At 43.2% G+C, this 27,025-nt stretch overlaps 1 protein-coding gene across 4 annotated transcripts in view; it reads right to left on the minus strand.

Annotated features, from left to right (window-relative positions):
• The window catches only part of SHROOM2 (shroom family member 2), a 176,769-nt gene that overhangs the window by 67,215 nt on the left and 82,529 nt on the right, over positions 1-27,025 (minus strand). For 2 of the 4 annotated variants that reach the window (XM_053311753.1, XM_053311754.1), the window contains exon 2: positions 22,414-22,565. In XM_053311753.1, the coding sequence (XP_053167728.1) occupies positions 22,414-22,565 (152 nt within the window). Of the gene's footprint in view, positions 1-688; positions 731-13,181; positions 13,292-22,413; positions 22,566-27,025 lie in introns of those variants that run through there. The other 2 variants (XM_053311756.1, XM_053311755.1) reach the window with 2 other exon arrangements.

Here is a 27,025-nt window from a genome sequence, read left to right on the forward strand (position 1 = left end):
AGTATTCTATTTCATAACATAATCAGTATTCTCTTTTGTCACAGCAAGGGCTGAAAAATTACGACTAACATGCCACATTCAGAGAATAGCAGGGAGCCTCGAAAAATAGTAGGGAGCCAGGGAAGTTTCTTTTGACTTCAACAGGCTTCAAACAAGCTAACACACCCTTGCATCAGTTCATTTATCCGTTAGAGAAAAACATTTATCTAAATGCACTGGCACTGGCGGAGGGAATTGAGTGTCTAATCTGACATTTCCAATCATTAAACAAAAGCCATAAAGAGTTATAAACAGTTCTGAAAAAGACCTTTTTAAGAATATCTTTTTAAGACCTTTTTAAGAATTAAAGACCTTTTTAAGAATATCAAAAGATGCAACACACCGTTTGGAAACAGCTGTATACTTAATTTATAATATATATCACAGAAAGCAAATGTAGTTCTTTCTTTGGGACCAAGCTACATGTTCACCTAAATGTATGTTTAAGAGACCTAAAACCACAAGTGTCTTTTTCATAAAAAGCAGGTACCAGAAGCCCAATCCTGATCAGGACTGTAGTATGGAGTGTGGAGCTTAACTTTCCCTTTATGCTGTTTGCCTATCAAACTATCTCCTAAAAGCAGCTATTTGCTGCAATTTCTGTTTTCTACAACAAAACTCCATTAAATATTACAATGCAAATACATACCGTCTATCAGAACCTAGGTGTCCTAGGTGAAAATTCATGCCACTTCCCTCAGTGTGTTTCCAGATATCAAATCCTTCAAATGGTGATATAAACAGGGATCCCACAAACATCTGTGCTGTGCTGTTAATCAGTGTTGTTAGCTTTGGGACTACCTAGTCAATGGAATAGTCCAAAAGAGCTAGCTATGGAGGGGAGCAGAACAGATATTTACTAGCCTAATGCTTAAATTATGCAACAACAGGTTTAGATACTAAAAAAGACTGGAAAAATGCTAAATACAACTTACATTCTTTAATAACAATTGCCAATATTATGCAGTGGTGTGAAACCTCATTTTGCATATCAGCCAAAGAGGCTGCTCTCCAGCATAGGAAAACAAAATCCCGGCAACCTTCTGAACAGAGCTGGTTCCCCTCCTGCTTAATCTGTGTGCCGCCTGCGAGTGAGCTTAGTGGATATAATTAGAGTCACAAAGAAGTCTTATTACTGCATTAACGTAAGGGGGCAGCAAAGGTTTTGATTAGTCACACATATGATTTTGCTGGGCAATTGTTTAATAAATAATGCCTGAAGCACCCAGTCAAGGAGAAATAGTCAAGGGGTGCTTGAAAATCGATTCTAGGTTGTTCTGTAAAAATGTACTTCTTCACAAATGGATCTCTGTACTGCATAAGGCTTCTCCAACTTTATAAAATGAGCATGTGTGTTCCAAAAGACAGAGATAACTATTGTTAGAAATGGGATACTTGCCTTCCTTATTTCTTTCTCTGGACCACTGACCTAGATAAAATACTCCAGAATGCCAGAGGGGAAATCTGGATTCTCTAGGCTGATTGTTCGGTAATGGATGCAAGCTTGTTTGCTTCACAACTGCAACATGACAGCTTGGTATGATCACAACTCCGCTGTATTCTAAAAGGCACTTTGTTTCATCAGGGCAATGGACTGAAGTAAGGTTGTTCTGTTCTGCAATATATGCTTTGATGAGGTTTTGTTTTGAATATATTGTTTTTTAATGTTGCTGTATACCACCTTGGGCACCAGTGTTCCCTGTAAGAGGGATTTCCAGATGTGGTTGACTACAACTCCCAGAATCCCCAAAGGCCATTGCAGCTGGAGATTCTGAGAGTTGCAGTCAACAACATCTGGGAATCCCTCTTACAGGGAACACTGTTGGGCACATCCTGTAGAAAGACAGTTTGAGAATTTTAAAATAAAAGGCCCTATTAAGGTTAGGCAATTCAAGGCTTAAAAATCATAACCCCATGTGATCTTGGCTTCTTTAGATTGTGTATGTATGTACGTACGAATGTACACACATGTGTATAGTATTTGCTTCTGTAGATAAACTCTGTGTATCAAGAACATAGGAGGTTAAGGAATATATTGGTGCAGGGCTCGCTTATGTGCTCCTGTGGACTCTGTACCTTAGTACAAAAGTAAGGTTCCATAACAAGTGGACATGAAACACCTCACAAAGGGACTTTCAGTCAATTCTATATGAGTGTCTGATCATAACACACACACACACACACACACACACACACACCCAACCCAAGTCTTTTTCCTTACTATTACAAACTAGTTCATGAATTTTCTTTCTTCTTCTAGATTGAACACATCAGTCCTTTTTTTGTCCAAGAAATGTCTGTTGACAGAAGCTACTCACAAACAAATGATGTGAAACACATTTGTGTTCAGACAATCCCATACCCATGGCACTTGTTTTATAGCTGCTTCCTTCACAAACACAAAGTAATCTTATGTAGATTTAACTAAGAGTTTATTGAGAAACAACTCCATGTTCTCCTTCTCTTTTCCTTCCCTTTCCCTTTCTGACTCCACCACATACACTCTCTATAGGATCCCCACTGGGACTACCTTCTAAACAAAACATAAAAGATATTGATAAAATACAACACACTCCTCCCATTATAACAACCAGAATTCAACTAATTTAAAATTGACAAAGTCTTTTAGGTGGTCTCCTGTCACACCACCTATTTCTTGGGATCCCTGGCACAGGAACTGTTAGTGATGCTTTTTCCGGTACCAAGAATTGTCCATCACTTTTATCAGCCTCATCTGTGAGGTCATAACTGGAGGCAAGATCAAAGCCCTCCCCACTTCCTCTCTTGAGACCAGACTCCCTTCCCTTTTTTCTCATAATATGTATGCTGGGAAGTCACAAACTGTTCCATTTATTCCCATCACCCAATATGACAGAATCTCCACAAATTTCGATTATTTTGTTCCTGAACGAAGTTCCCCACCTGAAGTGTTTGCTGTTTTGCACCCCATTTCTGATCTACATCCTCGTACAATTTGTATTTCTGTTGCTTCTCCCTTACCTGGTCACAAATCCCTGCATCCTCAGGGTGAGATGGCATGGAAAGCCCTATCAGGTGTTGCTGTTGGGTAAGTTTGGTGGTAGCTTTGCAGGCTCTCAGCAGTTCAAAAAGGTGATTTTTCTGTAATGGAATGAGGAGTAGTTCACTAAGCAAATAGAGTTCCATGGGTTGCCTCTTTCCAGGGTTGTTGTTGCGTAGTAGCCAGTTGTAAACTTTCTTTTGCTACTCTTTTGTTAATTCTTTCCACTAAGCCATTCCCTCGAAGATGGTACAAGGAAATAGTCTTATCCCGTGGTTATACAAATATTGCTCCATTTCAAATGAAAGCCTTGTCCCATTGTCAGCCATGAATTCTTTAGGAAGATCTTCTCTTGCAAAAACTGAAACCATGAACTGGATCATCTTGTTTGTAGTAATGTTGCTAACAAATAAAACTTCTGGTCACCTGGAATAGTAATCCACCATCACTATAACAAATCTTTGTTTTGTGGGTTGGTTATCAAAAGGCAAAATTATATCCAGAGCATATTTTCCCCAGGGATCATTGAGATACCCTCCTGGAGTCAAGGGGATGGTAAAAGTCTTCTTGTCAGATACAGCACAAGCCATACAGTGCCTGATCACATCTTCAATGTGTTTGCCCATACCAAAAACTTTATCTGATTCACTTTTTAGTCAAGCTCATGATCAGGTGATCTTTGTGGGCAATTTTGATAACTTTTGCTTGTAAGGACATTGGTGTCACCAAATGATCAACCCTCAGCACCAGCTCACTGAGAAGAGACACTCACTATGTGCATGTATGGTTCAGGTAACGTGTTTTGGGATGTATGCCACTTTGGGATGTATGCCACAAGTATGGAATATTGTGTGTTCCAAGTATGTCACCAAGTGTGTGCAAACCCGACATTTCTCTGCAGAGATAAGCCCATGTTGTTGGCTTTTTATTAAGACTGTCAGTTTGGCATCATACTCCTCAATGGTTTTGTCATACACTAAAGTGTCATCCTGTAAGTAAGTGATGCCATCCGCAGTCCTAAAAATTACATGCATCATTTTTGAACGCTAATCCAAAAGACCCTCTGGGATAATGAGGCTGTGCATTTGCGAGAACTTTTGAGCAGAGGAACTTGATGATAGGCTGAAGACAAGTCCAAAGTTGTGAACACTGAGACCTCTCTTCCAGAGTAAGCAGCATTTCATTGATATTGGGTAATGGATGGAAATCCACTACTATGTTAGATTTCACCTCTCTTAAATCTAGGCAAATTTGAAATGTACCATTTTATTTCCATATAACAATGGGAGAGACCCATTCTGATGAATCAACAGGTTCTATAATGTCAGCATGCTGTAGTCTTAAGAGCTCCACTAAGTGGTTGGTGCGATGCTATGGGTATGTTCCTCACTTTGTGTTGTACAGGTTGTCTTCGTCTGAATGTTATGTTTGAAAAGTATTGCAGTTCCAAAGTGTACCAGCAAAAATGTCCAAGAAATCAGCAATCATATCAGCATATGGATCCTCCATTATCTGTAATTTGGGTTCCACACTATTTGTGTCTAATACTATCTGTAGATCTATCTGATGTTTCCAGCTCAATATTGAAACTCCCTTTTGTGACACATACACATTCACTTCTGCAGTACGTCCTTTGTACCTTTCTGCAGTGGAGTATCCATTTATGGCAATAGGGATACTCAAAATCCTCATTTGTGGATGTCTGAAGACTGCAGGTACAAATCTGATGTAGTAAGGAGTTTCTTGCAAAGCAGATGAGAAATGCTAATGTACAGAAAACCAGTATCAGCCATCATCAGCACTTCATGGCCATTAAGTTTAACTTGACAATGTGGAGAAGCAGCTCTGATTCTGTCACACTTAATACGCTGTCAGGAAGTGGTTCATCTGCCTCATCCTTATCATATAGTGAATCAGTAATGGAGTGGACAGCAGACTTGGAAACCTTAGCAAAGTGTGCCCCCACCCCTTTCTTTTCCCCCTACACCAGTTGCAAGTGACCTACTTACTGTTCAGGACAGTGAGCAAAACTGGCTTTATGGGCAGATTGTGGGCTTTGTGGCCAGATTGGAAGACTCACTGGTTCCTCCTTTATTGTGCTGCCACTTTCTAGGGCAGTGCCGTACAAGAAGATTGAGTTTCGAAGGATTTAGACTGAACAGCCTGGATTTCAGGAAATGGGTTTAGGAGTACCAAATAAAGCAATTTGGCACAGTGAAGAGCAGTTTCCACCCTCCTAGCCATCTCTATAACTTTACCCAAGGTAAGTTTCCTATCCAATAACAGTTTTTTCATGCAGTTAAGAGCAGTTTGTTTTCATAACAATTTGATCCCTGATCATTTCATCAGTAAAGCTGGCAAACTCACAGGTCACACTTAAGGCACACAATGCTGTGACATACTGATTGATAGATTCACCAGGCAGTTGGGATCTAGAATAGAGCTTGTAAGGTTCAGCAATCGTATTCAAAGTAGGGTTGAAATGATCACCTAAGACTTGAAGAGCAGCTTCATAAGAATTGGCATCCCCTTCCAAGTTGGCAAGAAAGGGCAAATAATTATATATTTGTTGGCCTTCAGGGTCCATGCAGTGAAGCAATATAGCCTTCTGCTTTGCTGGAGTAAAATTAGGAGTCTGCATAGTGAAGAGGTAATTGCAGAAACAGGATCTCCATTGTTTCCAGGGAAGAACAGATCCTCCTGGAGTGGACAAGAAAAAAGGTGGCGGTGGGATCAGAGACATGTGGCAGTGGGCATCCAGTGAAAAACAGAGTCCAGGACTGATAAGGAAAAAAGTACCTTCAGGGTTGTGCAGGTCAGGAAGCTGGAGAAACCATCAGCAGCTAAGAGTTTATTGAGAAAAAACATTTTCTTCTTCTCCTTTCCAACTCAACCCCCACCCCGTCTATTTTCAGAATCTCCATTGGGACAAACTTCTAAACAACGAAACATAAAAGATTACTGGATAGAATACAACAGCGTGCTCTGGCTCTCTTTCCCCCTCCACCAAGATATTTTCGAATCCCCGCTGGTATGTTTCCCAGACTATGGGAAACACCTATATTGGGCAACAGCGATATGGGAAGATGCTGAAAGGCATCATCTCACACTGCACGGGAGGAGGCAATGGTAAACCCCTCCTGTATTCTACCAAAGACAACCACAGGGCTCTGTGGTCGCCAGGAGTCAACACCGACTCGATGTCGCAATTTTACTTACATTACTATAGTAATGTTTTCGCTTGCTGTAGTTAATCAGTTGGGTCAGAAAAACAATATCTACCAGAGGGTGCTTACAGCAAAGGGCAGAGCTTAGAGAGGGTGGGCTTGAAAGCCTTGTGAATATAACATATTACATACTTTTAATCTGTAGCATCACTTGCCAAATCTGTTAATATGGTATACAGAGCGGAACAGTTTAACAACAAATTATAAAACGAGGAACATGGAAAGGAAACCAAAATAAATAATCATAGTTTAAAAAACCTTAAACACCATTTGTGAAAATGACCAAACTGCTCAGACTTTTTACTTGTATACAAGTCACAAGGCTAATTATCTTAAGTCTTTTGCACTTTATAATCCTAATGTATATAATTTTATAATGTGTGAAATTACTTGAAAAACAGCACAGGTGAACAACAATTGTAATATAAAAACAAAACTTGCAGCACAGTCTATGCCTGTATAGTAAGAAGTAAGCCCCACTAGTTTCTGTGAAGCCATCAGGGGCTGGCATCACTGATCAGTTATGCAGGTCCAAAGGCCTTAGAAGTCCCACCACTAATCCCTTAGAAGCAACCACTGTGAGCAAAACCTTTTTGTCATGGTAGTGGAGTGACTATCACAGAACCATCCAGGTAGGAGGGCAATTTATCAAGCAGAGTTCATGAATTCTCTCTTATCTGAGAGGTTCAGAGATAGCACCTCCATTACTATTACACAAAGGTTATGGTCACAGAGGTTACATCTGGGATCAGTACGGCGCTGCAGGATTGACCTGGAGTGTCTTGGAAAGCAATTCTGAGATTTTAATGATATTTTGAAAAGTACTGAAGGGGAAAAAACCTCCAGGAAAAACTCCACTAAGAGCTGGAATCCCTTCTGTCAAGGTCACCTGAAACCACTTCTGATTAGTTCAATGGACTTACTCCCAGGTAGGTCTATAAGGGACTGCAGCCTTAGACAGCAGATTTCTTAGAAAAAACTGATGATTTGGGAATCTTCAGTTCTGGTTGCCAAATATTATGCACTTTTTTCCAAAAAGAATCTTTATAATGTATTAATCTCCATCTCCCAGCCTTCCAATCAATTTTTTTACCATAAATTATGAGTCAAAATTTAACATTTTTGCCCTGTATTAAAATATATTTTTTAAAAAACCAATTAGCACAAGTGCTGCTAAATTCCAGGGAGGTTGGGACTTGTTAAAGGGATTGGCTGAGATTCTCCCAGTTCTTGTCTAGCAAAAGATTTGGGATTGAGAAATCCAATGTTTTCTCTTTCTATCTCCTTCCCTGTAAAACAGCTTTCCAACAATCTGTCCATGGCTTGTTAACTGTTAGCTTTGAATGTCTATTAAAACGTTTTTGGAGTTGTTAAACAAGTTCAAATTCTATGAATGGGAGGTGGCCATCTACTCCTGGGTTACAAGGCCTGCCACATCTCATCATCACAGATTTGATTCCATTTCAATCAGCTAACACACAATCAGTTTAGTCAAGGCAAAATGCTGATATGCTCAGGGCTGGCCCTACGGTTTTTGGTGCCCTAGGCCATGTTTGACTTTGGTGTCCCGCCTGCCCCCCCAGACAAGAAGTGTGGATCCTTGACTTTAAATTTAACCATGTATTGTAGACTGCTCATTCATTGTTGAATGATCAGCCTACGCAGATGAACAGTGAATGACTAGCCTATACGCTGGCTTGGGGATACAATGGGAGAGGGCAAAGCTGAGGAGATGAGAGATCACCCGAAACCTACCCTTCTTCTATTGCTGTCACCTCTCTCCCCTCGGCAGAGCAGGCTTTGCAATCCTCAGGACCAACCAAAATCTTGGTCTCCCTGAAAGGTAGCTTTTAACGGTGCTGTGAGGAGTTTCCAGGCTCAACTACAACCAAGCCAACTGTCACACATATCACTTATTTCCTGTTTGGGGTACAGGCAGGATGGAAATCAGGATGGAGGCTCCCTCCTGAGCAGCCACACCAGTAACAAAGGGGACTGAGGCAGGGAGAGGGTGGGGACAGAGGGCACTGAGGATAGAGGAGGAAGAAAGCAAGCCAGAATCAGTTAGCAGGTGAGCCCTGCCCACTTAACTTCTGCCCATGGAGCTGGGTGCATCCACCAAGAATTGGTGTCCTAGGTGACTTCCTAGGTCTGCCTAGCAGATGTGCCAGCCCTGGATAAGCCCAGGGTTTGGATCAGATCAAGGTAATATCAGCAAGGTGACATGAATATGCTATGGCCTCCTCATACCTTACCTATTGGCTTAATTTACCCACTGAACAAGAGCAGGGGAGAAAACAGAAACCCTCAGGACTCCATGGAAAGGGTTTCAGGAAAATTCATGCACAGTTATCCATAGGCATGATCTTCGTCGCCCTGTTAGAGTCTTGAGAAATCCTCCCCAGTGTCAGACCTGTAAGTATACACCAGATCCATGTCACCAACCCCGCACAAGCAATAGTACTGAAAAGTGCAGATAATCTATTTATCTCTAGGGAGGAACTTGACCAGAATCTCCAGCCCAGTCGACCACTGCTGCTGCTTGGGGCTACCAAGGCCATTGGCAAAGGGAGGCAGGCAGGCAAGGGAGGGGCCTGGGCCTGTCAGCGGCCTGAGAGGAATGAGTGGCTATGGCAGCAGTGGCAATGAAAAAGGGCCCAGTCAACCACTGCTGCTGCTGCTCCTGTGGGGAGGAGCAGGGTGAGGGTGCGGAGGTCTCTGGGGATAGGGGTCTGCAGCTTGACCAATAGGTGCCAGCAATGCTGCAGCCACGACCAAGAGGAGTGAGGGGGATGGAGTAAAGGGATGGACAAGAAACCAAAAGGGGTGAGGGGGATAGAAGCAACTGGATAGAGGAGGAGGAGGAGGAACAGGAGTGTGGCTCAGATGATGGTGGAAAGATATCTGAGGTGAGAAGGGCTGTGGCACAGGGTGAGGGGAGCAAGCAAGTACTAGCGCACAGATGCTCTGTGAGGGTTAAGCTAGTTCCTGAATATTGTATAATTATTAGTTTGCAGCAAATCGTACACAGCTTTCAGAAGTGGGGTGTGTGACCCAATCACACCACTTTTACAGTTCCTTAATCTTGCATCATCCTGACTGCAGTTATGATATATGATTTACAGATGCAATAATGGGGCATAAACAAAAAATGTGCCCCCATTTCACAGTTGGAACATTGTGCTTCAAAATGGGCCATTCTGAGTGTTCCGAGTTCAGAACAGAATGCCCTTCAAATGAAGGGCCTGTTCTGAGCGTGGAACATAATGACCCCAACTGGAACGTTCTGATTGTTTGGAGTGCGATTTTGATATCCAAATTTAAATTGGGGTTGAATTAATTAATTAATTAATCCCTTTAATGAATTAAAATGGGGTTGGTAGGCAGACTCCAAACAGTAGGATTTTCTGCACTCCTGTCATGTCATGACACATATTCACAATCTCAAAATCTGTAGAGTTGAAGAGGAAATAAGGAGAACTAGAATTAAGATGATCTCATGTTTACTAAACCTGACCCTCTCATTCACTTCCTTTGGATAAACTAGTCAAACATGCCTTAACCATACTTAATATAAGGTTAAAATGTGCTTTTCAATATGATGCGCTTTCCAATGTAATAAAATGACAGTTACTCATGTTACAATTCAGAACAGTATGTGACAATTCACACGATTCATCACTTGGTCTTTGAATCATGTGTGCCTTTTCCTCTCTCCAAGCGGGAGCAGTCCCAGTGTTTCTTAAAGCACACAGATTATTCTGAACTGCAACGATCAGCCCTCACCCTGTCTATCATACCATGATTGGATCATCCAAAGTTGCAAAGCTTCAATAGAAGGCAACTTCACAGCATCAACCCTGGGAACAACATGTTTGAATTTGGAAATGAAAAAGGTTTATAAAATTTGAACCAATTATTTTCTAAGAAAATGAGGAAGTAGAAAATAGTTTTTATACACAAGTTTTGTTAGAGAAGTAATATCTTTTGATTGTTAAAAATATAATCCTTACTAATATCTTTTGAAACTGACAACGCCACTTTAATAAAAGAGGGGAAAAGGAAACAAGCTATAAAAGCTACTGAAAAACTTGAAACGGATTTTGATATTGATAGGCATGATTTGACTTTTTAAAATGAAAAGAAAACAGCTACTAAATTTGAGTAGGAAAACTGTTATTTACTCTCCAAATTAATGCAACTAAACTGCTATTTACTCTCCAAATTAATGCAACTAAACAGATTAATGCCACATGCTTATGAAATATCACCAATTATTCAAATGTCAATCACTGACAACATTTTAAGTATAAAAACCTATAACAGAACTGATAAGTTCAAGCTATAGGGCTCAACAAGAGATTCCTATCTAGGAAATTTGGCTTTCAGAACTGAACACCTTACAGTTTTCGCTGGCCACTGTCTATACACAGACATAGGTTTTGGGCAGTATAAAATTATGTTAATAAATAAGTAAATCTGTAAGTGTATCTGTACTTAATTCTCTTAGCCGGCATGCGTGGGGATGTTGGGATGCGTGGCAAGCCACTGCAGCCACAACCAATGAAAAGGCAGGAGTGGAGCTGCTGCTCAGTGATGGGGCAGGCAATGGCTGAAAAAGAAAATGGCGGCAGGCGGGGGCAAGCAGGGTCACAAAACAAAGGCTGGCCGGGGCCAAAAGCCGTGGCGAGAAGGGAGAGAGGAATTAGTTTGGGTGAAGCACAGGAAAAGCGAATGGGTGAGTGAAAGAGGTGCTGGGGGAAAGTGCCGAGGAGACGCTGGAGGAGGAGCTGGCAGGCCTGCTGGAGGCAGGGAAAAAGCAAGGGTGAGAAAAAGAGGCACCGGGGGAAAGCACCGAGGAGACGCTGGAGGAGGTGCTGGCAGGCCAGCCAGAGACAGGAGAAAAGTGAGGGCGAGAGAAAGAGGCACTGGGAGAAAGCACTGAGGAAATACTGTAGAAGGTGGTGGCAGGCCAAGGAGAAAAGAAAGCAGTGATGGGGGGAGAGAAAGCAGTAATCAGGCTAAGAATGGGGGGAAGTCCAAATCAAAGGTGCATATGGGGATGGGAAAGAACTAGGGCAGGGGGGAGAATGAAATGGGGCCGAAGGGAGGGAAGAGTCAGGAGAGGGTGAGTGAGCGAGCCGCGCCGGGGGGGAAGAGGGTGAGTGAGCGAGCCGCGCCGGGGGGGAAGAGGGCGAGCGAGCGAGCCGCGCCGGGGGGGGGGAGAGGGCGAGCGGGTGAGCGAGCGAGCCGCGCCGGGGGGGAAGGGCGAGCGAGCGAGCCGCGCCGGGGGGGAAGGGCGAGCGAGCGAGCCGCGCCGGGGGGGAAGGGCGAGCGAGCGAGCCGCGCCGGGGGGGAGAGGGCGAGCGAGCGAGCCGCGCCGGGGGGGAGAGGGCGAGCGAGCGAGCCGCGCCGGGGGGGAGAGGGCGAGCGAGCGAGCCGCGCCGGGGGGGAGAGGGCGAGCGAGCGAGCCGCGCCGGGGGGGAGAGGGCGAGCGAGCGAGCCGCGCCGGGGGGGAGAGGGCGAGCGAGCGAGCCGCGCCGGGGGGGAGAGGGCGAGCGAGCGAGCCGCGCCGGGGGGGGAGAGGGCGAGCGAGCGAGCCGCGCCGGGGGGGGAGAGGGCGAGCGAGCGAGTCGTGGGGGGGGGGAAGAGCGCGACAAACTAGTGGCGCAGGTGTTATGCACCGTGTCTGCTAGTATACACTAAAGCCTACTACCTGCCACAATCACAGTTCATTTCCCCTGTACTGTATTTTATTTGATGTGCTTTGCATGTATATGCATAAAAATAGATGTTGGTAGGGGGGAGCCAGTGGTCAGATGCAGTGGTATGGAAGGAATTACAAGGGCAACTTCCTTCCATATCACTGAAAAGAATTATCAGATGGAATGAGTATGATACCACTCCTGAACCTCCAAGGAAAACATTGTGTGTGCGTGTGCGCCCCTCTGCCGTACACACGTGCATGACGGGCGCATGCGCACTCGCAACTTCTGGCCACTCCCGGCCGATGGCAGAAACAGGGCAGCAGGGAGGACTGCTGCCGCCCCGAGGGGCTTAAAACTGACAGCGCGCCGGCAGGGGAAATGCAGCGGGAGGAGTGAGTACACTCTCCCCCTCCCCTAAAGCGCTACCCCCGCCGGCGCCGAAACGGCCCCAAACCTGAAACGTTTCGGAGGCCTTTACAATGGCCTCCGAAACATTTCGGGCACATGCCTAGAAAACATACATGTGCAACCATATTCTTGGTTACAATAATCCTAGTAAGGACCAAGATGACCCCCCATCTATCAAAGTTGGAATATCACCTCTCAGGGCTGCTTTTTGCTGAATTCAGAATATTTGTATATTCAATCTGTAGATTCCTATGCGATACAAATAATTTGACAATTTAAAAAAAAAACAATCCCACAATTCAGAAGGTTACTTACCGAGTTCAAGCAGCACTGAATCAGTATCCAAGATACCCCAACATACATATTACATTAAAATACTGGCTTGACTTTGATCTTCCTTTATCATAACTACAAATACAAAAGATACCCGGAGCACTTGCTCTAATACTACTGAAAAACTCAACACCAAAAGGAAAAAAGACATCTTAAATTAATAGTCATCCCTACAAACTTATCCAGAAAGCAAACAACATGTTTACTCTTCCATACAGAGATCAGTCTCCATATACTTTATTTACTACACTTTATTTATGTACAAACATTGGCACGAATAATGGAGTAAATACAATCCTCTATTTACAATGTATATATGTTTCTCAAATGCACTGTTATTCTATCAGCAACCAAATATAAGAGGAAGTTCAGCACCACATTAAACTTGCATTTTAAAAGATATACGCACATATTTAACCCAGAGTCATCATGCCCACCAACACATACCTGAATTTAAGCATATCAGTAGACTCGGGGAAAAGACACATCTGGGTAGACAGATAGAATTTCAGCCTGCAGGCAGGAAACCTTAAATTCTAAGCTTCAGATATCCATCTCTGTGTGTTTTAAAAAATTTATAACACTGAAATATAGCACAAGTATTGCTTATGCTGCAAAGTACCAAATTACTAACAATAGGCAGCAGAACCGTGGAACATAGGAAAGCATTCTCGTAACCAGAGGTGCTTACATGGAGTAGCTCAGGCTCGGACTGGCCCACAGGGCAACAGGGCATCTTCCCGGTGCACCCCACGCACAGGGCACCCCTGTGCCCTTTCACACCCTTAAGTACCCATTTGGCTGAAAACCCGATGCCCTCCCCACATACATTCCACCGCCCTCTCAGTGCCCCCAGTCCGGCCCTGGAGTAGCTTGATGCAGCATCATCATATTTACACCCAATCACCACACGTATTATGAGGTGACTAGTAATAATGCCTGCAAGAGAGAATATACACAACCTGTGCATATAGTTCGCTCTCAAACTGAATGAAGAGCTAGTGTACTGTAGGAATGCCAGGGCAAAAGCATCTTCAGATCTTAGCTCATCAAGGAAATACGAATTGCTAGCTGACCAGCTGTTGACCCACACAGCGTACTGGTTTCTAATTTGGGGGTGGCTTGCCACACCAAGTTCTGTTTTGTTTTGGTTTTTTGTTGAATGGCTACGACAGCAGACTTTTGGCTGCTCCTCCACACGTTCAATTAAAGCAGGCAGGAATGGGATGCTGGCAAGTTCCACTCCACTATATGTGTACTAGTCGACAAACACTTAGGAACCTCTCTATACAAACAGGATCCTGCAGAGTTCCTGACTGTACAGGGGTGTTTGTGCGCATGCTTAGGCATTTTGCTGATGCACCAACAGATGTGCATGTGGCAGAGCCTACTGCCCTACAAATATTTACTAAATGTGCAGAGGAGTAGCCAAATGCATTTTTTTAAAAAAAAATCCAGCTTGTATGTCTTTGCTCGAGTTCCCCCTCATTCAATTAGAAGGAAGCTCCTGCAAATGCAATCCTAAATGCCACCACATGATCAAAATTTAAGTGACCTGAGAGAAGAGGAGGACTCCGAGACTTTCTATAGTAGAATGGGCAGGAGAAGAAACTACTGGTCACTTAGAGTGTGTGCTTGATTCATCCAGGCCTGGTCCAAGCCCATCACACCTGAGGCAGTATGGTAAGGCACCCACCTCAGCAATGAATGCAGAGTACTACTCTGCCTCGCACCAACGGAGAAGGGACTCTTTCCTCCCCATCTCTGCTGGTGCAGCTCCTCCCTTCCACCTCCCCCGACTGGTAGAGAAGGAGCTCTTTCCACCCTCCTTGCTGATGGAGAGCTCCTTCTTCCTGGCTTCCCTTCTTTGACTGCTGCTGCCATCAAAACTCTGCCTCCTCTTTACCTCTTCCTTCTGCTCTATGGATTTTTTTTAAAAAGCAGAGAATGGAGAATAGGAAGCAAGTTGAGCCTTCATCGTGCTCTCTTTTCCTTACCTTTGCATTTTCAAAAGTCAGGGAACAGAAAGAAGAGGTGGCCAAGGTGGCAGAGCTGTGACTGCACTGCTGCCACTACCAGGTAAAGGAACTGCAATGGGGCCTGTCAGTCAATTACCAGAGGAAGCTACCTCACCACCCTTCACGAACGACCCACCCCTGCTTCACTACACCCATTCTTCTCTCGCTGCACTGAGAACACCCCACCTGTCTGGCACTTTAATAGGTCACCTCTTGCTGCTGTCCTTTTCATTGTAAGGGAAAGGGCTCGCTAATGGAGAGGGCATTTTATTTTATTTTTTGCCTAAAACCCAGGCTTGTCATGGTTATATACTGCATGTTACTTGATGTGCAGGCAGAGGTCAGCCTGCTTCAGTTATGCATCTTCAATTCGTGGGTTGTGCTTGTGTGACTCAAGAGGAGTCTGGATTATGTTAGGAAGATCTGTGTAGAAATAAATGATTGAGCACAGTCCTAGATCTGCTTTCCATTACTAGTTTTGAGGAGAGGGAGAGAGACTCTTTGCAATGCATGATTTTTAAAGTAAGACCAAAAAACCAAAAACAAAAAAATTGCACAACAGGGCTGACAATGTTCCTGGCCCAGAATAGAAGAGAAGCAAAGAGAAGAGAAGAGAACTGCACTGCAAACATATCAATCTGCAGGAAATACAGACAATATGATCAACAATTGGTTCACAGTGCTGTAGCTAAGACAGCAGCTGTGGGAGCTTGTTTCCTCCAGCAATATTGCCAGCCCCTTACATATATTCTGCCCCAACCCCAAAAGTGGACATCTAAGTGCCCAGTCCTTCCAGTTTTCAAGATAAAGAGAAATGTCCTAGAAGTATTCTAGCCAATTAGTTAAAAATTAATGTAATTCAGATTATATTGTTTTGATCATTTAGAGCAAAGGCACCAGCATTACTGGACAAGTACTTCAATAGCTGGTACATAGTTTTGATTTTGGTACATAGTTTGATTTTTTGTTTATATTATATGTTATTAAATAAAGTGAGGACAGGAAAAAGGAAAGTGAGGGCACCACCAAAGCAAGTAGAGGGTCCCTTAGATGCCACATAGATTTTGTTATTGAACCTACTGCGTTTCAGAGATTTTTTTAAAAAAAACTTACAAGAAGGCGGCTGAAACCAAACACATCAAACTTCTGCTGCTGCTGCTTTAAATAAAGAAACAGCAAACTACTTGAACTTACTGTAGGTTTGGCACTTGTATGCAGTTGCCTCTCTCCAGTGTTAAGCTCTATGAAATGTCTGCGGGGTGGCTCCTGCATGATGCCAGGTGAGGCAACATCCTCAGGTGGTAGATGTTGGCAGTAGTCCCTCTAATGTTTTCCATCTCTGTGAGGAATGAGTTTTGTTCTGGGCGGCAGAATCAAGGCAGTGTGTGCGCATGTACATTCAGAATGGGGCCTTCCTGATTCAACCTGAGCAGGATCTAAAATGAACTCAGTGGACATCCAAAAACTTTTAAAATGATGATTAATTTATGACTTTGTAAATATTAAATTATTATTTTTTCTTCATTAAATGTATTCTCAGCACTGGACTATCTGCCTAAATATGTACCTTTTTTGTGTTGTCCAAAATATTGTGAATGAAAGAGGATGTAAATCCTAGTTATTGAAAAGCTACCAATCAAGAAATGTTGAGATTCGAGAAGTTGTGTGAAAATGATGAAAGATTAGTCTCTAAGATGTATAAGTTGTTGCTTTTGGAGGAGACAAGAGATGAAGTGGTTAAAACAACTATGATAAAATGGGCTCAAGATGTGGGTCATAATATAGATATGGCTGCTTGGGGGGAAATATGGAAAACTGATTTAAAGTTTACTGCATGTTATACTTTAAAAGAAAATTATTATAAGGTGATGTATAGGTGGTATCTGACACCGAAAAAATTCGCATTAATGTATAAAAATGTTTCAAACAAACGTTGGAAATGTGGACAATGTGAAGGAACTTTTTTTCATATGTGGTGGTCATGTGGGAAGGCAAAGGCTTTTTGGGATATGATATATAAATGACCTGAAGAAATTTTTTAAAATGACATTTCCTAAGAGGCCAGAATCCTTCCTGCTGGGAATAACTCAAGGAGAGCTCTCCAGAAGAAATTTAACATTTTTTATGTATGCAACCACAGCGGCTAGAATAGTATATGCGCAGAAATGGAAAGACAATAAAATTCCCCTCAAAGAAGACTAGTTGATAAAAATTTTGGAACATGCTGAGATGGCAAAACCTACAGCACTTATAAGGGATGAAAATTTGGAATGTTTCAAAGAAGATTGGGAACCACTTTTACTTTACTCAGAACTATTTTTCTAAAATGGACTTTTCAGCAGGATTTGAAATATAGTAATAACAGCAGGTTGGGTTGGGTAAAATTGAGTAGTAATGTGGAGTATGTATATTTTGAATTATTATAGCAATGGTTTATATGTATAGTTAACGTGAACCGCGCAGACAGGTAAGCGGGAAGTCAATATTTACTTAATTGTAAAGCTATTGTAAAAGCCAATAAAATTTTAAAATGCAAAAAAAAGAAAAGAAGAAAAGCTACCAATCAACAGAATAAAATGATTATCTGTAATAGAACTATAGAGCTGATTAATGTTTTCCTTGTAAAAAGGCTGTCACATTCTTAAAACCACAGACACTACAGGAAAACCTTGGTATTCGCGGGGATTCAATTCCTGGCTAATGCTGTGGATACTAAAACCACAAATAGCATTGGGGCTATGGAACAGCGGGGGTTAGGTTCTTCGGGGAGGGGTGTGGGCCAAAAATTGAGGGGTTTTTCTTGGTTGTTTTTAAAGAAATTGCCCCCCCCAAAAGGCCAAAGAACAGGTGAAAATCTAAAAATCACCACTGATGGGAGCAAATTTGTGGCAGAGTTGGTTCACTTCACCTTTGAAAATTGCTGCAGAAGCAGCAACAACAGCAAGGTTCAGATAGATCCATTGGGCACAATGTGTCCTTTCAAACAGCCACAGAGCCAGCTGAGCAGCAGGGATCCTGCCGGGATGACAGAGGCAGCAACAGGGACTCCTTATCCCTCCAAGCCTACCTTCGATCTGACTGCGGGTGCCTGTCTGGAGTCTATTTCAAGCCTCTTTGAGTATGCACACGCTCTGATCACGAGGCTTGAAATGGGCTCCAGACCCATGGTCAGTTTGGCGGGCGGCTTGGAGGAGGAATGAGTCCCCGTTGATGCCTCCTTCATCCCGGTGGGATCCCTGCTGCTCAGACACCTCCATGATGATTTTAAAAAGACAAAATGAGCTTCATGGATCTATCCAATCCCTGCTGTTGCCACCGCTCTTTGGTGATTTTCAAAGGTAAAATCCACCACAATCCAACTGCCTCCGCTGCCGTCTGCGGCTATTTTTTAAATGTAAAATGCTGCCTCCTTTCACCTCGCCCCCACCCTCCAACCCAAACCCTTTACTTGTAAAGATGAATTCAGCAAGGATTCCCCTTTCCAAGTATATTGGTTGCCAACCCCCAACCCATGGATACGCGAATGTGTCCTTTTTTCCCTTTGTCTATGCCAAAGTTGGCTGTCTATTACCCAACCGCAGATACATGAAACCGTGGATTACAAGTTCGCAATTAGTCAAGTTCTCCTGTACCTAAATTTTCTCGTGCAAGATAGAGCCTAAAGTTTATTCTAATTGCTACATGCATCTTTTGATTCATGTTATCTCTGCTTTTTGATTTATAGAAAGAAAATGAGCCAATATTTGTGGGCATTATTACAATAAGAGAAATAATGAACATTAAGTATTTTGTCAAGAAAAAAGCATTCCATATATTTATATCCACACTGAAAGCACACGGTGCACTTTAAAGTTAGTTAAACTCTAACTAACCTTAGTTAAAGAGGCTCTAGCTCTTGTCAAAGCTCAGAATGTCTAGGCACAGTTCCGCCCCTTGCCACCAGGGAACACTTTCTGACACTAGTTTCTGCGGATTGAGGTTCCTCTTCAATCTGGCTAAACTTAGTCCCATTACAAATATAACATTTCGGATTCCTAACCATAATTAAAAGATTGCGACAATGTCACAGGATTTTGTGTTTGCTCTTAGTCCTTTCCCCCTTATGCATAGTTCCTTCTTCCTTTCATGTTTTGCTTTAAACATGATGCAGTTCCATGTTAATGTTAACCAGAAGGTAGTCCTGGGGTAGGCTAAGGAAGAGAAGAAGGATGAGAGTGCATGTCTGAAAATGTTCTGTTTTGACTGCAATAGGCTCCAACAGCATTTTGTACCAACCAGTTCCTCATGCAGTATAACTGTATTGCCACAGGTGGGTATTTGTGGCCACAGCACCAGAGTCATTCAATGCTGGGCCAAAATAGCCAAATATAGGCTTGTCCAGTTCTATTTTAAAAAGTGTCAATGGCTCTGTATGCAATGATGACAAGCAGTTAGTTTAAGGAATTCTTAATGTGAAGTATTTCCTGTTCTCTTTTTTTGCGAGAAGAAGAAAAAGAGCTAAAGTGCAAAGGAAAAATGGGTATGCAGCTATTTTTTAAAAAGATAACAAGCCCTATCTCCTGAATAGTTTCTTTATTAGATCATTAATTTCTCTTAATCTCTACTTTCCTCTTTGGATGCTTCTGCCCATCATATAGGGAATTTTTTAAATCTAGGAAATATAATACAACATAGGAGACTTCTAGGATAATCACCAAATCACCTTTCTTGTGCCTAATTCATAGTGTTAGGTGAAGTGGGGAACATACTTCTCCATACAAAGAGGGCATGATACAAAAGCAATCCACTTACAGCCTGAGTAACACCTGTAGAAGAGAATACCAAATACGATTTCCTTTTGGTTCAAGTGAATAGAGCCTACTTGGAAAATCAGAAAATATCTATGGTAATACATTCCTTCCCCGTCCCAGACAGCACCATGTCAGAGTGAAGGTGGAAAATCACATATGAAAACCTTCCTATGTCAAACACGCCATGCATATAAATGACTAGCACATAAGGCAGGAAAAATGTCTAGTCGTTTTCCCCATGCAGGGATTTTTTTTTTTTAAACCTAGGAAAGCATTTCTCAAGCTGCTTTTTCTGCATATTTTCTGCATATTTCATTCAGACTCAAGTTTTAGTTTTTCTTCCATCTCTTCCCCGCTTATCCACATAGTAGCCAAAAAGGAAGCAGCGAAAGGAAGGACAGATCGGTGTCAAGTGAACTTTCATATACGAAATGTCACTTAACAAAGGGGAAAATTAATGTTAAACTCAAAGTGGGAGTTGGAAGAAAGACAGAACTTCCAATTTAAATTCTGACTTCCTTCTCAGAATATTCAAATAAACTTTTCAGTTAAATTCAAAGTTGTGGACTACGGTTACTGAACGCAGAGTGAGTTGAGAGAAGAAGAAAAAATCCAGCTGTGATTTGGCACCTGGGTAAGAATGTAAGAAGAGCCCTGTGGGATCAGGCCAAAAGCCTATTTAGTCCAGCATCCTGTTTCCCACAGTGGCCAACCAGATGCCTTTAAGAAGCCCACAGGTAAGAGGTGAGAGCATGCCCTCTGTCTTGCTGTTGCTTCCTTGCAACTGGTATTTAGAGGCATCTTCTTGCCTCAGAAGCTGGAGGTGGCCTACAGCCACCAGACTAGTAGCCATTGACCTGTCCTGCGTGAAATTGTCCAAGCCTCTTTTAAAGCCATCCAAACTGGTAGACATCACCACATCCCAGGACAGAGAATTCCCTAGATTAATTACGCGCTATGTGAAAAAGTACTTCCTTTTGTTGCTCCTAAAATTCTCAGCCTCCAGTTTCAGGGGATGACCCCTGGGTCCAGTGTTGTGAGAGAGGGAGAAAATTTTCTCCTCCCTCTATTCCATGCATAATTTATGCAAAAACCCAGCTCCCTTGAGAAGTCCATAATGCTGTGAAAAACTGTAGGAAAGAGAAGCAAGGTGGATGGACTCGATTACGACAGCAATGAATGTACCACTGAGAGACCTTAAAAGTCAAGCTGAAGACAGATCATCCTGGAGAAAATCTATCTATGTGGTTGTTAAGAGTAGGAATATGCACAGAGCTGGCAGGGGCCGGTTCAACGGAAGGATGGTGGTGGCTTAAACAGCCGGGGAGGATGCACTTACCCCTACTCCGCTGCGTTTCCCCTGCCGGCGCACATCCCGCTAGAAGCCCATCAGGGCGGGAGCATACCTCCCTGCCACCCCAATGTTATCCATAAGTACCCAGCCGTAGCAGCTGAGACTGCGTGCATGCACGCACATCGCGTATGTCACATGCATGCAGCCAATGTGCAAGTGAGCAATGTGTGCAGTCGCAGCTGCTACTTCCAGATAATGTCAGAATGGGGGCAGCAGGGAGGTACACGGCTGCCCCAACAAGCTTCTAGCAAGACGTGCGTCAGTGGGGGAAACGTGGCAGGGGAGGTAAGTGCATCCTCCCCTGCCCTTCAAGCCACCACCTCCCACAGTCAAACCCTTGAGCCAGGCAACGTTTGAATTGGTTTGGAGGCCCGTAAAAGGCCTCCGAGTCCTTTCAACTATGGACTTTCTCCCTGAGCCACTGAAGAAGGGAAAGCAACAGAGGAAGGGGTTGGGCCGGGAAAAGGCCAGCATTCATCCTGGGGATACAAGGATGGTTGGTGCTGCCAGTTAAGTACACCTTCTCTGCCCCCAGCACAAGCACTCCCGAGAAGGTATTCCAACCAGAAAAGGAATCCACCTCCAAACACACACACACACACACACACACACACACACACACACACACACACACCATTGCATGCATGCAAAGACACATTTCAGTAAGGATCCACATGAATTCACTTAATCCCAGGCTTCTGGATAGACGCCATTTAGTCCCAGTATCTACCTGTTTAATAATATTAGCCTGCAGGCTCACACCCTTTCACCTGCTCGTCGTCATCATCATCATGATGAGCCTGAATCGCTCCCCTGCCTGCTAGTGCCTGCACCATGAGAGAGAAAGGCAATGCGCAAAGGAGCAGCAGAGAAGGTGGGAAGGCACGGAGGCGCTTGCGGGAATGTTTATTTTACTTCGTGGGGAGCCCACTGGGGCCCAAACCAGCTCTCGGTGGCCCTGCATATCACCATGTGGTAAAGTGGTTATAGGAAGCTGCAAAAGCTTCAGGTATGGATGGCTTTTTAATACCACTGCTTGAAAACCATATTGGGGAGATAGGGGAGGGCTATGCCCAGATCTCAATGTTGTGCATGTTGATTGTTAATCATGATTTCTTATGAAATGCTGTGACGGCAAGTGAGTACAGGCAAGCTTTTCACTCCATAGACTTCCTGAACTGAGAAATGCTACCAGAACTTGAAAACCCTTCATCCTTCTAAATTTCTGGAAAAGGTAGCTCATAGCTAGATTTATGGGAATTAACTACTTGGTGACATACAGAAATATAGCATATAATGTCATTTTTGAAAGTTGTAATATGCACCAAATGAACTTAAGTGAAGTACTTTGGAAATATTTGTCAAGAACGCAAAAACAAAAATGGATGGCACCACAAATCAAACATGCAAAATAAGGAAAAATAGATGTGTGCCTAATGATCATAATGTTCAGTAACTTGGTTTTAGTTAAACTGAACTGACTATTTTTTTCTTGTCACTGTGAATCAAAACCTTACCTTTTCACCACAAGCTTTAGCATCTTGTGTGAGCCTTTCACCAGGCAAATAGCCTCCTGCCTGAATCCAGAGAGGTTCACGTCATTGATGCTGACAATTTCATCCCCAGCCAACAACCTGTCGACAGCTGCAGCTTTGCTGCCTTCTTCAGTCTGAAAAACAAATAAAAGCAGTTCAACAAACCTATTCTATCTTTTATTTTATTTAAAATATATCTATGCCTTCCATCTGCACAGATGGCAAGTTAACATCAGCAAAAAATAGCAATTAAAATAGAACAAAACATTTGTATAAAGTGATAAGAAATTAGCAATATAAATCCAGAAGAGCATAGTGCAGAAGCAGACAAAGCAGCAATTAATAATTCAGTTTGACTTAAAAGCTCTCTTAAAGGTTTTTAAAATTCTGTCTGAATTTCTATAACAAGGGAACCAAGAGAATTTCCCTAGTGCCACATTGAAAATGACTCATCCTATGTAGACACCCATTGCATATCTGATACACAGTGCAGGGTGTTGGACAATGACCTTAGTGAGTAGATAAAGTACTACCTTTCTTGTATAAACTTAAGAGAGCCTCAATCTAGGCTTGGGATGAAGCAAGCACATTGAATGGGGCCCAGAAACCATATAGGAGCCAGGGACGTTCCTATTATAAAATGCAGTATTTTGTACAATACAAAACTGGAGCTATAAATTTTGCATGGCATGCTCCAGATAGCAACCAAGAAGCTGCATTCTGAACCAACTGTGATTTCTGAACACTCATAAAAAGCAGCCCTATATAGAGAACATTCAAGTAGGCCAAACTGGATGTGACCAAGGCATGTGTAATGGTGGCTAGATCCTTCTTATCCAGACAATTGCCCAGGTTGTGCATCTGTCTAAAAACCAGAACTGGCCAATGCTTCTACCTGGAAATTCCAGATCATCTCCAAACGTAAGTCTTAAGATAGGGAATACAAACCTACTTGGAAAAGGTAATACTTCTAAGAAGATGTAGCGGCTATTAATTCTTGTCTGAGAGATTTAAAAAACCTAGGTAGGTGTCGTGATTATATCTAAACAAGAGCTGAGTCTAAGTAATTCAAACTAGAAAGGGGACCAATCACTTGAAGAAGCCTAAATCTTGGACATCCCAACACACACACAAAATACTTAAATGCTTTTTAGATGATCTCTATAGCGTCCTGAAACAAAAACCCTGTAATGTGGAATAAAATGCATAAAAAATTAATGAAACACAGCCTTGAACCAAAATATTATTTAAAAATGTGGTTAGGAATATCTTCTAGAGGTAAGAAAAACTGAGAAGTATATTCCTGATAAGAAATACCTATTCCTTACAAGGTCTTAGAGAGAATCATAGTCTTGACATTCAACACACACACACACACACACACACACACACACACACACACACACACACCCATAAGGTCTCAACTGAAGAGAAGGTGAAGTACAAATGTAACTGAACCAAACTCTCTTGATTTCAAATTCTTCAGAAATGTTGCTTTAAATTAGGGCTGCACAACTTCAGCCCTCCTGCAGATGTTGGAGTACAGCTTCCAACATACCTAACGGTCAAAATGGCTGGGGTTACACACAGCTGGAGGGCCAAAGTTGTTCAGCCCTGCTTTAAAGAGAATCTATCTCCTAGGTCTGCAAGGAATGTTCATTGTTCCCTGTGCAGCTGTTTCTTTGTGTTTTTGTACTGTCCACAGAGCAGAGAGCATTCAGTTACCCCCTCTGTGTGGTATCTGGTGTGTGTGTTGAGAGTACATATTCCACATACTGCATGCTTCCCAGAGAGATGGAATGAATGCATCCAACACAGTACCTTGATAAAGAAGTTTCGAAGGGCTAAAGAGTTTTGTTTTGTTGTCTTGTTTTTGGTTTTTAAGGAATGTGGGCAAGTGGTTCTAAAAGAATATTGGAAGAGGATTTCCATAGGCATTGGTTGCTTAAACTATGCTTGTGTAATGAAAGGGAAGAGTCTTCCAATATTCTTTTAGAACCACCAGCACACATTCCTGGGAAAGATATTGGAAATTCCAATTGTAACTATACTCACTGAAGAAAAATGCAAGCCCCTTTCATTACACAAGCATAGTTTAAGCAACAAATGCCTATGGAAATCCTCACTGCAGAAAAGAAGTGAAGATATTCCCTCCAATCCTTGAGATTTTGAAGAACAACAGTGCCCGAGGAACAGCATCTGGAATCTGCCCGAGAGGTAAGAGTGGAACCACTGCAAAGCAGTGCCTCCCACCCCCAATCCCCTCAGACATTCCAGAAAGATACTATGGTTAATAGTATCAAAAGCTGCTGAGAGGCCCCAAAGGACCAACAGAGTCACACTTCCTCTGTCAATTCCCAATTGGAGATCATTCATCAGGCCGACCAAGGCAGTCTCCATCCCCATAACGCACCCGAAACCCAGTCTGAAACGCATCTAGATAATCAGTTATATCCAAGACTGCCTGGAGTTGGGAGGCAACCACCCTCTCAATTACCTTGCCTAACGACAGAAGGTTGGAGATAGGCCAACCTGTCTTGCTTAACTCTAAGGGATCCTCTTCTTCAAAAGAGGTGTAATAATGCCTCCTTAAGTCAAGGAGGGAGGCATCCTGCCCTACCTCATTTAGGGTCTCTACTAGGCCTTCTATAACAACGTCTCTGCCAGATAATATTAGCCATGTCAGGCAATAGTCAAGAGAATAGGTGGTAGGCCGCACCGCTCCAAGCGGCTCCTCCACATCCTCACAACTCACAAACTGGAACTGATCCAGCCTGACCACATAAGAGGAGTCACTGGACACCTCCGATTCAGATACTGAAGTAATTGCGGGGTCGAAATCCAAGACGATCTGAATACAAGAGATTTTATCCACAAAAAACTCATTAAACACATCACAGCAGGTAATAGATGGTTCCAAGTTCTGATTCAAGGGAGGAGGGGCACTTACTAGCCCTCTCACAACCCTAAACAACTCCACTAGATGTGAACTTGCAGACACAATATGGGCTGAAAAGAACAGCTTCTTTGCCGCCCGTATTGCCAGAGCATAGGTTTTCAAACGTACTCTATGTTGTAATCTGTCGGATTCAAGTCAAAACAGTTACAATATAAAATCAGACTAATAAAATTAACCAAATTAAATAAGTTAAAAATCCAAGCTAAAACCACTAGCATAATTAGCTTTTAAAATTCCAAATTAAATTCTTAAAGCGAAAAACTAAGAATTATAAAAACTAAAAACTAAAGAACCTACCAGATATATGCAACAGGTTAAACATTTAAAAGCTTCTTTAAAAAGATGTCTTTTCAGTTGTTGTTTTTAAAACACAGAGAGGGAACATGGCAAAGATCTTCAGGGAGGGTGTTCCAAAGCCAAGGGGCCGCAACTGAAAAGGCCCTGTCTCTAGTCCCTGCCAATTGGATCTCTGTTAGTGGCAGGGCGATGAGCAGGGCCTGAAATGACGACCAGAGAGCCCTGGCAGGTTCATATGGGCAAATGCAGTCTGACAGATACCCCGGCCCCAAGCCGTGTAGGGCTTTAAAGGTCAACACCAGCACCTTGAATCTAGCCCAGTAGCAGACTAGTAGCCAATGAAGCTGACGCAGGATGGGTGTAATACTCATGAAGCGACTTGCACCCAGGAGCATCCTTGTGGCAGCATTCTGAATCAGCTGAAGCTTCCGAACAGTCTTCAAGGGCAGCCCCACATAGAGTGCAATGCAGTAGTCTAATCTGGACTTTACCAAAGCATGAGTGACTGAAATCAGGTCCAACTTCTCAAGGAGAGTTGCAGCTGGCACATCAGCCATAGCTGGTAATAGGCACTTCTGCACACCGCTGCCACCTGTGCCTCCAAGGACAGTGTTGGGTCCAGAAGCACCCTCAAGCTGCAGACTTTGTCTTTCAGAGGGAGTATGACCCCATCCAAAACCAGGTTTACCTCACTACTTGGATAATCAGTTTTACCAACTCAGAGCACTTCCGTCTTATCTGGATTAAGTTTCAGCTTGTTTGCCCTCATCCAGTTGAGAACAGCCTCCACACCATGGTTCAGAGCATCCACTGCCTCCCTGGTGTCTGCTGACTTAAAAGATAGGTAGAGCGGGGTGTCATCAGCATACTGATGGCACCGCAGCCCACAGCTACAGATGCCCTCTCCCAGAGGTTTCATGTAGATGTTAAACAGCATGGGGGACAGAATAGATCCCTGTGGCACCCCATAGGCCAAAGGCCAGGGGGTGGAAGAGGCATCCCCCAGCACCACCTTCTGACTACGACCCTCAAGGTAGGAATGGAGCCCCTGGATAACTGTGCCTCCAAGTCCCAACTCAGAGATACCATGGTCGATAGTATCCAAAGCGACTGAGAGATCCAGGAGAATCAAGAGTCACACTCCCTCTGTCTATCTCCCCACGTAAGTCATCCACCAGGGCAACCAAGGCAGTTTCTATCCCATATCCAGGTTGGAAGGCAGACTGGAAAAGATCTAAGTAATCAGATTCATCCAGGGCAGCCTGGAGATGAGATATGACCATGCTCTCCAACACCTTGACCAAGAAGGAGAGGTTAGAAACTGGTTGGAATTTATTT

The sequence above is a fragment of the Hemicordylus capensis genome, chromosome 3 (genome assembly GCF_027244095.1).
Source record: "Hemicordylus capensis ecotype Gifberg chromosome 3, rHemCap1.1.pri, whole genome shotgun sequence".
Lineage (NCBI taxonomy): Eukaryota > Metazoa > Chordata > Lepidosauria > Squamata > Cordylidae > Hemicordylus > Hemicordylus capensis.